Raw genomic sequence first — 14,621 nt, forward strand, 5'->3', positions numbered from 1 at the left:
TGTCGTTTTTTCCAGCTGTTCTTTGCTTTGTTATGGATATGTTTATGTGATCAACAGTGGCTGATGTTCGATGCAGGCTGGGTTTTTTTGTTAATTGTAGTATCTATATTTATTTAATGTAAACCAAACAGAATTTAAAAGTTCCATTTTTCAAGTTCATTTTTTGTTCATTGTTCTTATTTCCTACGCTCTATAACATTTGTGTGATTTTGTGGATTTACTTGTTTTTTGTCACTTTAATGGTGTTGTCAGTCATCAAGGTTAAGGTCAAAGTTCTAGGTGTCATGGCTGGGACCGAGTAATGACACCTATTCAGAGACATTGTTGATCGCAAACATGAAAGTACTGGAAAGCGCATCGTTTGATGGAATCCCATTTGAGCGCGACCTAAACATCCATATCAATTGCCATACGGGGACCTTGGTAAGCATCGAGCTGTTCCAGAAATACTTTGAACACTGTAACACTGTGACCAGTGACGTATTAAGTGTTACAACCTTAGGCGAATTGGCAATATCTGAGCCTGTGTACTGTGATCGAATGCATAAAGTGCTCTCGTTTGACCAATTAAACGCGGTAGGAAGATACCCTATCACCGGTTACGTAATAAGAATAATTACCTTAAGTGCATTGGCATTAGCCGAGCTTGTACACCATGGCCTGATATAATTTTAAGAATGCCTGTGCCTGTAGAACTTCTGTGGATACTGCAGCATATGGCCAGAACAGAACAGAACACAAGTTTATTTCCACTATATGTAGTGTCCTGGTAGTGTTTCAAATGTCTAATTACATACAAGGCTATCTATTGACGGGGGCCTGAAAGAGCAGAGAATAGTGTGGTAGATTTCGATAACAAGGTTTTTGATAAGGCTAAACTATACCATTACCCACCAACATCAGGGATCCTCTAAAACTATATTTCTGCCATGTAGCTCATGTTTTTATATTGTGAACGGTTTTGCACCTGTTTTTTTACAACGGATGTGCTTTAACAAGCTTGCCTTTTGAAATCAATCAATTAAAACTAGCAAAAAAGTTTAGTTATTTTCAAATTAAACATGATTGCATTTATAATACGATATCATTTGGCTTGATAAATACCATCGATAATAAAAATTATGGCTTTAAACAATGAAGAGTCATGACAAAACCCACGAACCTCACATATCACGACTCATCGTTGGAACAATTCGAGGAGTGAAATCGAAAAGATTCTAAGTGACAATAACAAAGACATTTAACGCGCCACGAACAGCTTTTACATAATAAAATAGGGCCCCTTTTTTGTCTCTACTTTACTGCAGTTTACCTTTTCAGAATAAACGTACAAACAAACGAGCTCCTTGTTCACAGGATCCATACAGAAGAGCCATTTGTTCTCAGCACCCATACATACGAGCTCCTTGTTCCAATGATCCATACAGACGAACCATATGTTCTCAGCACCAATACAAACGAGCTCCTTGTTCCCATGATCAATACAGACGAGCCATTTGTTCTCAGCATCCATACAAACGAGCTCCTTGTTCCCATGATCAATACAGACGAGCCATTGTTTCTCAGCATCCATACACACGAGCTCCTTGTTCCCAGGATCCATACAGACGAGCCATTTGTTCTCAGCACCCATACACACGAGCTCCTTGTTTCAATGATCCATACAGACGAACCATTTGTTCTCAGCACCAATACAAACGAGCTCCTTATTCCCATGATCAATACAGACGAGCCATTTGTTCTCAGCATCCATACAAACGAGCTCCTTGTTCCCAGGATCAATACAGACGAGCCATTGTTTCTCAGCATCCATACAAACGAGCTCTTTGTCCTCAGCATTCATACGAATGAGCCCCTTTAGGTTAATATTTTGTTAAAATCTAAGTAGTGCATATTATTATGAGGTCGAACACTACGCACTTTTACGAGAACGTAAACTTTCAGAAGAGAATATATAGAAAAGCATGACATACCTTTTTAAAGCCTTAATCAATTGGATTTAAAGGGAAAACATGATTGCCATACACCTAGAAATGGCATTTTTCCAGTGTGACGTTTGTAATTTAATATTGAAGTATAAGGAAACTTATTAGCAGTCTGTAAGTTATTTCCTATTATACCATTTCACGAGATAGCAAGTCTAGAATCATTGTGTCTGGTGTCATCGTCAAAGATTGCCTGGTTTCTTGTCTGTACAAATCCCTACTATCTTTGTATAAAAGTGCTAAACAATTAACATTAAATAAACTTTGCCTTCAATTTCCTTCAAAATGAAGTTCATTATACCTCTGTGTTTGACTGAACTATCTTATGACAAAAGTTGCAGTCTGAAGAACACACTTAATTGAATTAGACTTCCTGGGGCAATAACGAATTTTTTGCACACGCACACACACTACCAAAACATTAATATTGCAACATTTAAATGCTAACCAAATGTGCCGACCATACACAATGTTTTGGTGTAATTATGTATAATTAGACCTACTTCGAAAATTCGTAAATTGAGACGACTTTTCCTCACTTTAACAGTCAATTTTATAGGTGTGCTGCATAACGAATACATTTTATTTAAAACTTTGCTTGTTGTAAAGGCATCTTGTCAATGTTATCCATATAACTCAACATAGTTTCTTGCACCTTCATATCAATTTATCTTCACGTCTAGATTAGTGTTTCGATTTTGGCCGTAACAAAATTGCATGATTCGATCAAACGTTTATGTATTATTTGTTTTTTGGTAACATGGTACTTTTCTGGGATTTCCTTTAACGTTTGGTTTGCTTTTATCGATAAACATTGATCATATACATGTTAAACCAAGTCAGTCCAGTTCCAGCATTAACTCTATATGTGATTACCTTATGTTGGCAGTTATTATACTGTATACTATTATAGAAGTCGGTATGTTTTGTATCCAATCGGGATTTCTACGCGTTTTGTTTAAAGAATGTAATTTCAGTACCCTACAAATATGCAATCTGAATATATTTCAATGTAATTTACTTATAGGAAGGACTCATGGCTGGCGCAAAATACCAAGAATTTGCAAAAGGTCCTATGTATGACTTTCAGACAAAAGTCAGTGTCCAACAGTAAGAGTCAAAATTGCAAATTTGGAAAGAAGGAATAAATATACCACTGGTTGTTAAAGGGACTCTTTCAGGTTTTATAAAGTCTCTTATTATAAAATGCGAACAAGTCACTTTAAAACTTACAATATATTTAAATTATACAAATCGTGATGATAATGCATTTGTTTGATACAAAGTGTTCATTGAAATATGAAAGCATCGTCCTGTTGAATACATTAGGGCCGAAGCCAGACGATGGGGTTATTTTGCGGTTGCAAAATCAATACGAATAATTAATATAAAGTGAGTACGTGCAATTGAACCAGTTGTATTGAATTCCCCATGTTGAAAATCCCGAACCAGTGACAGTTCATTTTTTTTTCCACTGGGTAACTATGTACCTTCAATTTAACCGGTTGTATTGCCCTCCTCGCGTGGATAATCCCGAACCAGTGACAGTTTATTCTTCCACTGGGTAACTATGTACGTTCAACTTAACCAGTTGTATTGTATTCCTCACGTGGATAATCCCGAACAAGTTGAAGGTCATTCTTCCACTCGGTAACTATGTGTTTATTTTAAGGTTTCAGTGAATAGTTGTATGATTCGTCATTATTTCCCTTTTAAACCGAGTGTAACGTTATAATTACTTCTCACAAATAACATCGTGTTCATTGTTTAAATGTATAGATAAGCCTAATAGAAAGAACATCACTTAAAATTTAATTTTACGTAATATTCATACTGCACTAACATACACAAAAGTAATAGTACAGACTACAGCAGGCATATTAATTGGCTTTAAAGGTCATAAACATTGTGGTTAAATTCACTATCAGTACTAAAATTAAGCGTTCATGACAAAATAACAACTCTTTATTCAAAAATACTTTGGGAAACAAATGAAACGAACAATTGTGTATACAATCCTGTAACAGAACCAAAATAATGGTGCTTTAATTAACTTAATGATCACACACATTCAAATAGTTTCAAATGTTGAGTGTTAAATTCTCCGTTCGGAAATGTCTACTTAGAACACACCACGCAGGTTAACGCCTTGTTCTCGCGATATGGAGGACATTTTAACGAGCTACAAACAGCTTGAGCAACGAAAAACAGCGCACCATTCTGGTTTCCACTATCACTTCCTTCCGCCTTTTCAGGGTTTCCGTCCATGCAAACGACTTCTTTGTTCCCTTCATGGCCGTAAAAAGACGACATCAAGTAGCCAGAATACTCGGTATGCCATCCGCTATAACAGGCATTCCTCGCCGGGATCATGATAATGCTTCTTCCAACAACGCGGCAGACGGCACATGGAACGTCTTCGTCATGTAAACTCGCAAGAAACGTTGCAGAATCAGTTTGATACTCAGCACCGTAAACCTTGCTTACGTCACCCGCTTTTCGTCCATCGTCGTCAAAGATGGGGTCCTGCGGCAGACAAATGTAATTACTGCTCGCACCTTTGTGCCCGTACTCTCCGCCGCCAGCAAACCCTTCGTACACCAGCTCCGTGGTTCCAGGGCATGACCGCCGACCCCACCTTGTGTATACGCCGCTGCTCTTTACTTCCCCGGTCTTCAGTGATTCAATTTCTTCATGTTGCTTTTGCACTGCATTTGTTAGTTCTGAAATTGAGTCAAAGAATTGTTAAATGAAGAACTAAAGCTATGTTTTATACCATACTATCGCTGCTAAACACTACCTTTGTTAATTTGAGAAATACAGCCAAACGCCAAAGCCGATGTTTCTGTTCACGTACATCTACTGTTCTTGTGAGTATTTTTCTCTCCCTCAAAACCCGTTCAGTATGGGTACCAAATTGTTAAACTTAAAACATTTTTTCCTGTAATCACCTATATAGTTGCCATCTTAATAGAATAATAAATACGATAAGTAAGGGTTTACAGCCGCTCCATTTTGCCAACTGTCGGAAAACACAATTGTTCTAAGAAACAAGTAGTTGTAATAAAATGTTCAAGTATGTACGACGATCTTTGCCAATGTCTCTCACGAGTAATGATTACTACTTTAAACTCATTGAATGGTTATGCGTACAGAAAATGGTCATTCAGCCCTCAAACAAGCATTTACCTGAAATCTTTTGCATTTGTACATCCATTGAACTAGTTGCTTCCTTCAACGAATCGCCATACGCTTCCATTCTTATTTCCGATCTGATCGCTTTTTCTAACAACTTTTCCTCGTAATGAAACCGCGAACATTCAGGCTCCCGCGCAAAGCAAACGGCTGCCAATAAAATGACTATATAGTTGTTTCGTAATGTTTCCATTCTTTTTCGCTAATTGTTCAGTAAATTGTCGTAGTATTTTCTTTTAAAACGATGGACATAAGAACACTAAGGCGTTCTTTCAATTATTTACGAAGGTATAAATTCAACACTGCGTGAATTCGCATTCGCTGTACAATCTCTATATACCACGCGGGCAATTAATCACGTTTAACGTGACATTTTGCATGAATGAATGAATTCTTTGTATGGTCGGTTTCCACACTCATTCAATCAGCTGCAATTGGACCCTGATGGGTTTCAAGTTATTCTTTGCTTTGTTAAGGAAATGTTTATTTGATAAACAGTGGCTGATATTCGATGCAGGCTGTTTATGTGAATTGTAGTTTCTAAAGGAATGTAAACCAAACCGAAGTTAAAATTTCCATTTGTCAAGTTTATTTATGGTTCATCATTCTTTTTTAATGGTTTAGTGTTCTTTTTTCATACGCTCTATAACATATGTGTGATGTTATGGATTAAATTATTGATTATAATAAGTTTGTTCCCAGGATCCATACAGACGAGCCATTTGTTCCCAGAATCCATACAGACGAGCCATTTGTTCCCAGGATCCATACAGACGAGCCATTTGTTCCCAGGATCCATACAGACGAGCCATTTGTTCCCAGGATCCATACAGACGAGCCATTTATTCCCAGGATCCATACAGACGAGCCATTTGTTCCCAGGATCCATACAGACGAGCCATTTATTCCCAGGATCCATACAGACGAGCCATTTGTTCCAAGGATCCATATAGACGAGCCATTTATTCCCAGGATCCATACAGACGAGCCATTTGTTCCCAGGATCCATACAGACGAGCCATTTATTCCCAGGATCCATACAGACGAGCCATTTGTTCCCAGGATCCATACAGACGAGGAATTTATTCCCAGGATCCATACAGACGAGCCATTTATTCCCAGGATCCATACAGACGAGCCATTTATTCCCAGGATCCATACAGACGAGCCATTTGTTCCAAGGATCCATACAGACGAGCCATTTATTCCCAGGATCCATACAGACGAGCCATTTGTTCCCAGGATCCATACAGACGAGCCATTTATTCCAAGGATCCATAGAGACGAGCCATTTGTTCCCAGGAGCCATACAGACGAACCATTTGTTCCCAGGATCCATACAGACGAGGAATTTATTCCCAGGATCCATACAGACGAGCCATTTATTCCCAGGATCCATACAGACGAGCCATTTATTCCCAGGATCCATACAGACGAGCCATTTGTTCCCGGGATCCATACAGACGAGCCATTTGTTCCAAGGATCCATACAGACGAGCCATTTGTTCCAAGGATCCATACAGACGAGCCATTTGGTCTCAGCATCCATATAAACGAGCCCCTTGTTTTCAGCATCTAAACAGACGACTTCTTGCCCCCTGGATCCATACAGACGAACCATTTGTTCCCAGGATCCATACAGACGAGCTATTTGTTCCCAGGATCCATACAGACGAGCCATTTGTTCCCATGATCCATACAGACGAGCCATTTGTTCCCATGATCCATACAGACGAGCCATTTGTTCGCAGGATCAATGTGCCCCTTTAGATCAATATTTTGTTTAAATCCGGGTAGTTCATGTTATTATGAGGTGTAACACTTAAAATTTAATCTTATACCTGCAAACAGGCATAACAGGAATATCACAGAGATTAATATATTTTCTGCTGGGTTAGAAATTTGCTTAATTCCGGGCTAATGCAAACGAAATGATTTGTCCGGTTGATTAAAATATGTCGTTTCCTGGATTTACAACTCTTGCCATTTTTATTGTTTTAATTGAACGCCCTTTTACGAGCACGAAGAAGAGAATAAAGAGTAGCGAGACATCCCTTTTTATAACTTAAATCAATTAGATTAAAACTAATCATTAAGGAAAATAATGTTTGTCATACACCTGAAAACCGAGAAATGGCATTTTTCCAGTGTGACGTTTATACTTTATATTCAAGTATAAGGAAACTAATTAGCAGTATGTAACCTTTTTTCTGTTATACCATATCACGAAATAGAAAGTATAGAATCATTGTGTCTGGTGTCATAGTCATAATGTACCTAGTTTCTTGTCTATACAAAATCCTATTGTCTTTGTATTATAGTGCTAAACAATGAAAACTTGAAGAAAATAAACTTTGCCTTTAATTTTCTGCTTATGCAGATTTAAAGAATTCTGAAGGTCATTATACGTCTGTTTAAGACTGATCTATCTTATGACACAATTTAGATTCTAACGCACACACTAAATTGAGAATTTGTCCTTTTGGGCAATAAAGAACTTTTATTATGCAATCTGTAAGCAAAAAACGTTCGATTATAAAATATACAATACTTCATCATTGCAAGAGAACCTTTTATTGTATCAGCAAAGAGTAAAACATAATGAAACCCCGAACATTCAGGCTCTCGCAAAAAACCAATCGGTGGCAAATGACTTGCCAATTAGATACCCAATGTTCTAACCATTTCTGCTAGGATCTGTATACCTTTCTGGCGATGCAAGATTGAGCTCGCAAACTTATTTTCGCAATATTCCAAATAGCATAGTTATAGTAATGTTATCAGTTAGAAGATAAAGCATTAGATCAATTAGATTGTCCATTGTTTTATCATTGATGATCCTATGTACAAACCCTTTCTAGACTCAAAAGGATAATCTTATCACTAACATTCGAAATTTAAAATTAATAATAGAAAGAATAAAATACCACTGGCTATAAGAGGGACTAGAAAACAGCGTGATGCTAACTTATTCATATTTAAAGCACTTTGATAGGTTCAAGCAACGAACTGTTGAATATATTAGGGCCGGAGCCGGAAGATGCGGTGCTTTTTCGATTTTGGAATCAATAACTCTAATATTGAATTTTAAATATATGCGTTCAAATGAACCAGATGTCAAACACTCTTCTAGTTGATTATCGCGAACCAGTGAAAGGTTTTTTCACCGGGTTACTATGTGTTTATTTTACGGTATCAGTGAAACTGTATGACTTTTGAAACGGATTGTAACGTTATAATTACTTATTTGCACTAATAGCATAGATTTTTTTCTTAGAATTTAAATTTATTGTTAAGATTGATACAAAAGCAGTACAGGCGCGACAACACTTAAATTTGGATTTTTATCATGCAGTAGTCACATACAAAATGTAATAGTACAGGCAAGCTACGGCAGGAATCCACGATCCATTCCGCGGTTTAGCGTTCATTACAGAATAACAACTCTTACTTTTATTCATTTTTTTTTCAAGAAACAAAGGAAATGAAGAATTTTCATAAATATTGTAACAAAACTCAAATAATGGCGCTTTAGATGACATAATAATCACACACATACATATTGTTTCAAATTAAGATTGTTAGTTTTTTCGTTCTGAAAATTCTATTTAGAACACACCACACAGGTTAACGCCTTGTTCTCGCTATATGGAGGACACTTTAACGAGCTTCATACAGCTTGTGCAAAGTAAAACAGGGCACCATTCAGGTTACTACTATCACTTCCTTCCGCCTTCTCAGGATTTCCGTCAATGCAAACGAGTTCCTTGTTCCCAAGATGACTCGAATGCTCCGACATCAAATATCCAGAGTACTCCGTATGCCATCCGCTATACCAGGCATTCCTTGCTGGTATCATGACAATGCCTCTTCCAACGCGGCAGACGGCACACGGAACGTCTTCGTTATGTAAACTCGTGTGAAACGTTGCAGGCCCGGTTTCATACTTAGCACCATAAACCGTGCTTTCGGAACCCGAATTTCGTCCATCGCTATCAAAGAGTGGGTCCTTTGGCAGACAAATGTAGTTACTACTCGCTCCTTTATCATTGTAATTTCCGCCACCAGCAAACCCTTCGTACACCAGCTCCGTGGTTCCAGGGCATGACCGCCGACCCCATCGTGTGTATATTCCACTGTTACGAGTCCAACTGATTTGAGTGATTCTGTTTCACTCTGCACTTTGTTTTTTAGGCCTTAAATAGCGAGAAATGAGTAATTAATGATGAATTGGTAATGGCATAGGTAGTAATATTAGTGTACTTTCTTACATTCTCAATACTGCCTTTCGTATCGCTGGTGCGAGTCTCGTCAATAATAAATACTGTTAACATTATGAGTCAGATTTCGCCAAACAATGCTTATTATTTAAAGATTGAAAATTAATTTACCTGTTATTGTCTGAATATTTTCTTCCACATAGCCAGTTGTCTTCTTCAATAATTCATCAAACGCTTCCATTTAGATTTCCGATCTGATCACTTTCTCTAACAGCTTTTCCTCGTAATAAAACCTCGAGCATTCAGGCTCCCGTGCAAAACAAACAGCTACCAATGGCATTGCCAACCAAATAACATATATTTTCTTCATTTCTGCTTGGATCCGTATATCGTCTTATCGCTGCTAGCAATGGGTACAACTAACGGCTTTTTGTCATATTACACCTTACAAATCCGTAATAATGGTATGTCTTTAAAGATAAAATATTTGATTAATGATCTTATTTCTTTGCGTTAAGTGTTTGTGATAGTTTTGTTTGATAAACACTCCAGCTTGTTTTCTCTAAACACTTTGTTTTCCCCGTTTTAATTGCAAACCTTTTAATGGGATGATATTTTTTATCTCAAAATTTCAAATCGAATGGAAATAATGAACATATCATTGTATGTGAAAGGCACTCTCTGAAGGTTTATAGTCATGCAGTGGAAACTTTGATTTTATATGAAAAATGAATTAACAATTTGCTTGTAGGCTGCCAAAGTAGTTTTAAAAAGACTTCTTGAATATTCTTAATACTTTTAAAAAGCAAAATATTTACAATTCAACGTACATATTTAAAGATTAAACGCAAATGTAACGTAGTCTGTGATTTCTTTTTAATACAAATCTGAAGTTATGCTTCGTTTAGCAATATGACTGCCTTGAGTGGTTGAACGTCGCTTTATTTCAGTTTAAGTTTTGTTTGCCATAGAATCCGGCCCAAAATAAAGGGAAATCACTCTAGTAACCAATCTAACCAATCCCTACCTAGATATCGTTTCGATGATATGGTTACAGAAAAAAAATATCTAGGATTTGACCTAATGACCTTATTTTTGACACAACCAGACATAGTTTCACATTGAGTGGAATGTTCATGAATATTGGACTAAATTTAATATCGCCAGTATGTTGCAAAGATTTTTCTAAGATTGTCTAGTGACCTAGTTATTGACCCCATGTCACCAACATTTACAAGCAGACGAGATATTATGAAGGAGGAAATTCTGACCAAGTTTGAGCATCGTCTAATCAATCTGTATAATGATATGGTTTCAGACGGATGGACGGACAACTCCAAAACAATATCCCACTCCCGAAACCTTCGATTTGGCGGGGGATAATTATCATAACTTCATCATGTGTAATATGGCACGTGCTATAATCAAGTTGTGTATTATTCTCCTACACTAACTTAAACTGGAACAAACAAACAGTCAATGCATTACGAATATTTTGTCAACATTTATACCACAGAAGACATTCCGACTTTGAATCAGTAATGATTACCTTTAAAAGAAGGAAATGTATAGCCCTTTAGTTGGATGCAAACACAGACTGACAGGGCAATTATAAGATATTGTTTCTCTTCCCAATTAATGCGATCTAGTTCCATAAACAAAAACGAAATAGCTTCAAAATGTTACAAAGTAAGTTTTGTTGTTTTTCGAATTCAGCGACGCCGGCAACAACACCAAAGCTATGACATCGCCCCAGTCTCTTTCTTCGCAATGCAGACGAGCACAACAATTGACATGGATAATATTGCATGATTGTTATATATTTATTTTCGTCATTATCTTGAAATTCACATGAAAAAGTTACACTTTTATAAATTAAAGCATGATAAAATAATGAAAATATATAATATAACAAGCTGACACTTATAGTTGAGAAGCATAACATATTCGACTCATGAATAATTTTAATCTTAATATTATATTAAGTATTTTTTGTACTGCTAGTAGTGCCAAAAACAAGACTTCCACTTTACACACGCTTCAGACACCTATTGATTAGTATCAGAAAATTAATAAAAAAAATCTGGTTTGAACAAGTTTACTTTTAATGCAATTAGGGAGCAAGACTAAAGTGAATTAAATTACTTTCATGGACAAATAGGTGGTCAAAGTTAATCATAAAAAACATACAATAATCTGCTGCTTTTATTTGCATAACTTTGTCAAATTATATTTTTAAATTTTATATGTTTAAATGCTAGAAGACCCATACAAGCTGGATGCGTCTCATACGCATGAACATTGGTAACATTAAAAGAATATAGCTCCTTCCTTTTTATTTAGAACACATCACACATGTTAACGCCTTGTTTTCGCTATATGGAGGACATTTTAACGAGCCACAAAATGCTTGAGCAAAGTAAAACAAAGCACCATTCTGGGAATCAGCATTACTTCCTTCCGCTTTTTCAGGGTTACCGTCCATACAAACGAGTTCCTTGTTACCATAATGACCGTAAAAAGACGACATCAAGTAGCCAGAGTACTCCGTATGCCATCCGCTATAACAGGCATTCCTCGCCGGGACCATGACAATGCTTCCCACAACGCGACAGACGGCACATGGAACTTCTTTGTCATGTAAATCCTTGTTAAACGTTGCATCACTTGTTTCATACTCAGCACCGTAAACCCTGCTTACTAAACCCGCTTTTCGTCCATCGCCATTAAAGATTGGGTCCTTTGGCAGACAAATATAATTACTACTTGCTCCATATTGATTGAATTCTCCACCGCCAGCAAACCCTTCGTACACCAGCTCCGTGGTTCCAGGGCATGACCGCCGTCCCCATCTCGTGTATATACCACTGCTCTTTACGTCAATGGACTTCAATGTTTGGATTTCTCTCTGCAGCTCTTGCGCAGTGTTTGATAGTGCTGAAATAAAAACATATGATTATAAACATCATATATTTAAAACTATATAGATAATACTCTATGTATACACTCCTTCATTTGTAAAATACAATCATTGCCAACGATAGAAGAAACAAAACAAAATTTTATTTCTGGTGCTTGTGGATATTAAATAATGTCAACATCAACAATTCTTACAATTTAAAAATAGACAATGAATGTACCTTTAATCGTCTGCATCTTTTCCTCCACGGAGCCAGTTGTCTTCTTTAATAATTCCTCAAACGATTCCATTCTGATTTCTGATCTGATCACCTTTTCTAATAGCTTTTCCTCGTAATGAAACCTTGAACATTCAGGCTCCCGCGCAAAGCAAACAGCTGCAAGTGACATAGCCAACAAAATGCCAAATGTTCTCCCCATTTCTGGAAGGATCTTTATATCTTTATGTCGGTGATCGGTATTTTGTTATGAGATGAGCACATATCAAGGCCAATTATCATATTAGTGTAAACCCTGATGTTATCAGTTTGATAAAGGATCATGTTATATTGTACAAAGTCCTTTTTGATAATTTAGTTTGATGAACATTCAAGTTTGCTATATCTTCACATCCCTTTTTTGTTTGATTATTATCCTTGCAAACGTTTTTAATGGACAATATTTCTAGGATAGGGAGCTTAAAGGTTTTTATTAAGGAATGTGAAATAGCAATTTATTAAAGAAACGTAAAAATAGTTAACTTTACTTTTATATTGATAATATGTTCGGTAGAACGCAATAGTTCATGTTTTAAATACACGTTATTTGAAATGGTTTTGAAATAAATTTTAAAATATTCTACCATTTTGACATCATTCAGTCATGTAACAGTGGTTATAATCAATTCCAAATAATACAAACAGTGAATTTTTTATAGAAAAATAAACCAAAAAGCATGTAAAGCAAATGAGTATTTATAGATATGATTCATATCTATGCAAAGACTGAGTCACTTAAACCTGGAAAAATAGAACACATTTTAAGTTTTCTTAAGGCACTTCATTTTGAATATTGGAGTATGTGATTCAATTAATTTAAACACTCACCAAAAGCAAGCAGGTATGTTATTGTATATGCACGGTGTACGTAGCAAGTGGTTTTATCGTTATACAAAACGGAATATTTTTTCGCAGTTTGGACAACTTTCGGCCGGACATAAATGTTCGCAAATTATTTGCTTTTCTAGAAGTGAACAATGCTACAACAGAAAGGATCGATATGGTGGTCATAAAGCGATATATTCTATGAATACGAAAAAGCTCCAAAGGGACTGACTATTCAATAGTGTGATCGAGAAGGTGTTATTAGTAAATAATGTATCGTTAAAAAAAACTGTCACACTCACACTTTTACAAATACTCTCGTGCACATGTATACTCGTCATGTTATTCCTATGAGAAAATAATGAAAATGATCCTGTGCGGGTGAAACAGTCCGAAATACCCGACGTCACACCATGTCACCAAAATTTACAAGCGGACGAGATATAATGAAGGAGGAAATTCTGACCAAGTTTGAGCATCGTCTAAACAATATGTAGCATGATACGGACAACGCCAAATTAATACCACCTCCCGAAACCTTCGATTTAGCGGGGGATATTTATCATAGGTACATCATGTGTAAATATGGCACGTGCTATAATCAAGTTGTGTATTATTCTCCTACACTATCTTAAACTGGAACAAACAAACATTCAATGCATTATGAATATTTTGTTAACATATATACGATAGAGGACATTCAGACGTTGAATAAATAATGACTACCTTTAAAAGAAGGTAATGTATAGACCTTTAGTTGAATGCAACCATATATCGACAGGGGCAAAACTAAGATCTCGTTTCTCTTGCCAATTAATGCGATCTAAATCCATGAACAAAAATGAAATATCTTCAAAATGTTAAAAGGTATCTTTTGTTGCTTTTCGAATTCAGCGACGCCGACAACAAAGCTTTGACATCGCCTCAGCCTCTTTCTTTTAAATGCAGACGAGCACAAGAATTGACATGGATAATATTGCATGATTGTTATATATTTATTTTCGTATTTTTTTATTGCGATTAACATGAAACAGTTATACTCTATAATGAATGTATGTTGAAATAATGAAAATACATAATATAAAAAGTTGACACTTATAGTAGAGAAGCAAACACATATTCAATAGTGTCATGAAAAATAAATACTTAGTATCATGTTAAGCGTTTTTGTATTGCTAGTAGTGCCCAAAAAAAGGCTTCCACTTACACACGCTACAGAC

The 14,621-nt window shown here is 36.3% G+C and overlaps 3 protein-coding genes across 3 annotated transcripts; all 3 read right to left on the reverse strand.

Annotated features, from left to right (window-relative positions):
* Nucleotides 1–3,932: 3,932 nt before the first annotated feature.
* On the reverse strand, nt 3,933–5,496 carry LOC128206659 (short-chain collagen C4-like). The gene is made up of 2 exons (XM_052909261.1): nt 5,175–5,496; nt 3,933–4,708 (listed from the first exon to the last, which is right to left on the reverse strand). Exons 1-2 carry the CDS (start codon nt 5,371–5,373, stop codon nt 4,104–4,106), a joined length of 804 nt encoding a protein of 267 aa, XP_052765221.1. The 5' UTR covers nt 5,374–5,496; the 3' UTR covers nt 3,933–4,103.
* A 327-nt stretch (nt 5,497–5,823) lies between these two features.
* LOC128204522 (foot protein 1 variant 1-like) lies at nt 5,824–6,921 on the reverse strand. Its single transcript, XM_052905936.1, has one exon. It carries the CDS (start codon nt 6,919–6,921, stop codon nt 5,824–5,826), a length of 1,098 nt encoding a protein of 365 aa, XP_052761896.1.
* Nucleotides 6,922–11,735: 4,814 nt separating this feature from the next.
* LOC128204523 (uncharacterized) lies at nt 11,736–12,739 on the reverse strand. Its single transcript, XM_052905937.1, has 2 exons — nt 12,541–12,739; nt 11,736–12,337 (listed from the first exon to the last, which is right to left on the reverse strand). The coding sequence occupies exons 1-2, from the start codon at nt 12,737–12,739 to the stop codon at nt 11,736–11,738; spliced, it is 801 nt and encodes a 266-aa protein (XP_052761897.1).
* Between the last annotated feature and the right edge of the window lie 1,882 nt (nt 12,740–14,621).

This window comes from Mya arenaria, chromosome 10 (genome assembly GCF_026914265.1).
Source record: "Mya arenaria isolate MELC-2E11 chromosome 10, ASM2691426v1".
In the NCBI taxonomy this organism is placed as follows: domain Eukaryota; kingdom Metazoa; phylum Mollusca; class Bivalvia; order Myida; family Myidae; genus Mya; species Mya arenaria.

Excerpts from the sequence above, each read along its gene's own strand:
- LOC128206659 (XM_052909261.1), bottom strand. The coding sequence starts at position 5,373 with ATGGAAACATTACGAAACAACTATATAGTCATTTTATTGGCAGCCGTT. Across the intron at positions 4,709-5,174 it reads ACAAATGCAAAAGATTTCAG|AACTAACAAATGCAGTGCAA; the intron begins GTAAATGCTTGT and ends ACTCAATTTCAG.
- LOC128204523 (XM_052905937.1), bottom strand. The coding sequence starts at position 12,739 with ATGGGGAGAACATTTGGCATTTTGTTGGCTATGTCACTTGCAGCTGTT. Across the intron at positions 12,338-12,540 it reads AAAGATGCAGACGATTAAAG|CACTATCAAACACTGCGCAA; the intron begins GTACATTCATTG and ends TTTTTATTTCAG.
- LOC128204522 (XM_052905936.1), bottom strand. The coding sequence starts at position 6,921 with ATGGCTCGTCTGTATGGATCATGGGAACAAATGGCTCGTCTGTATGGA.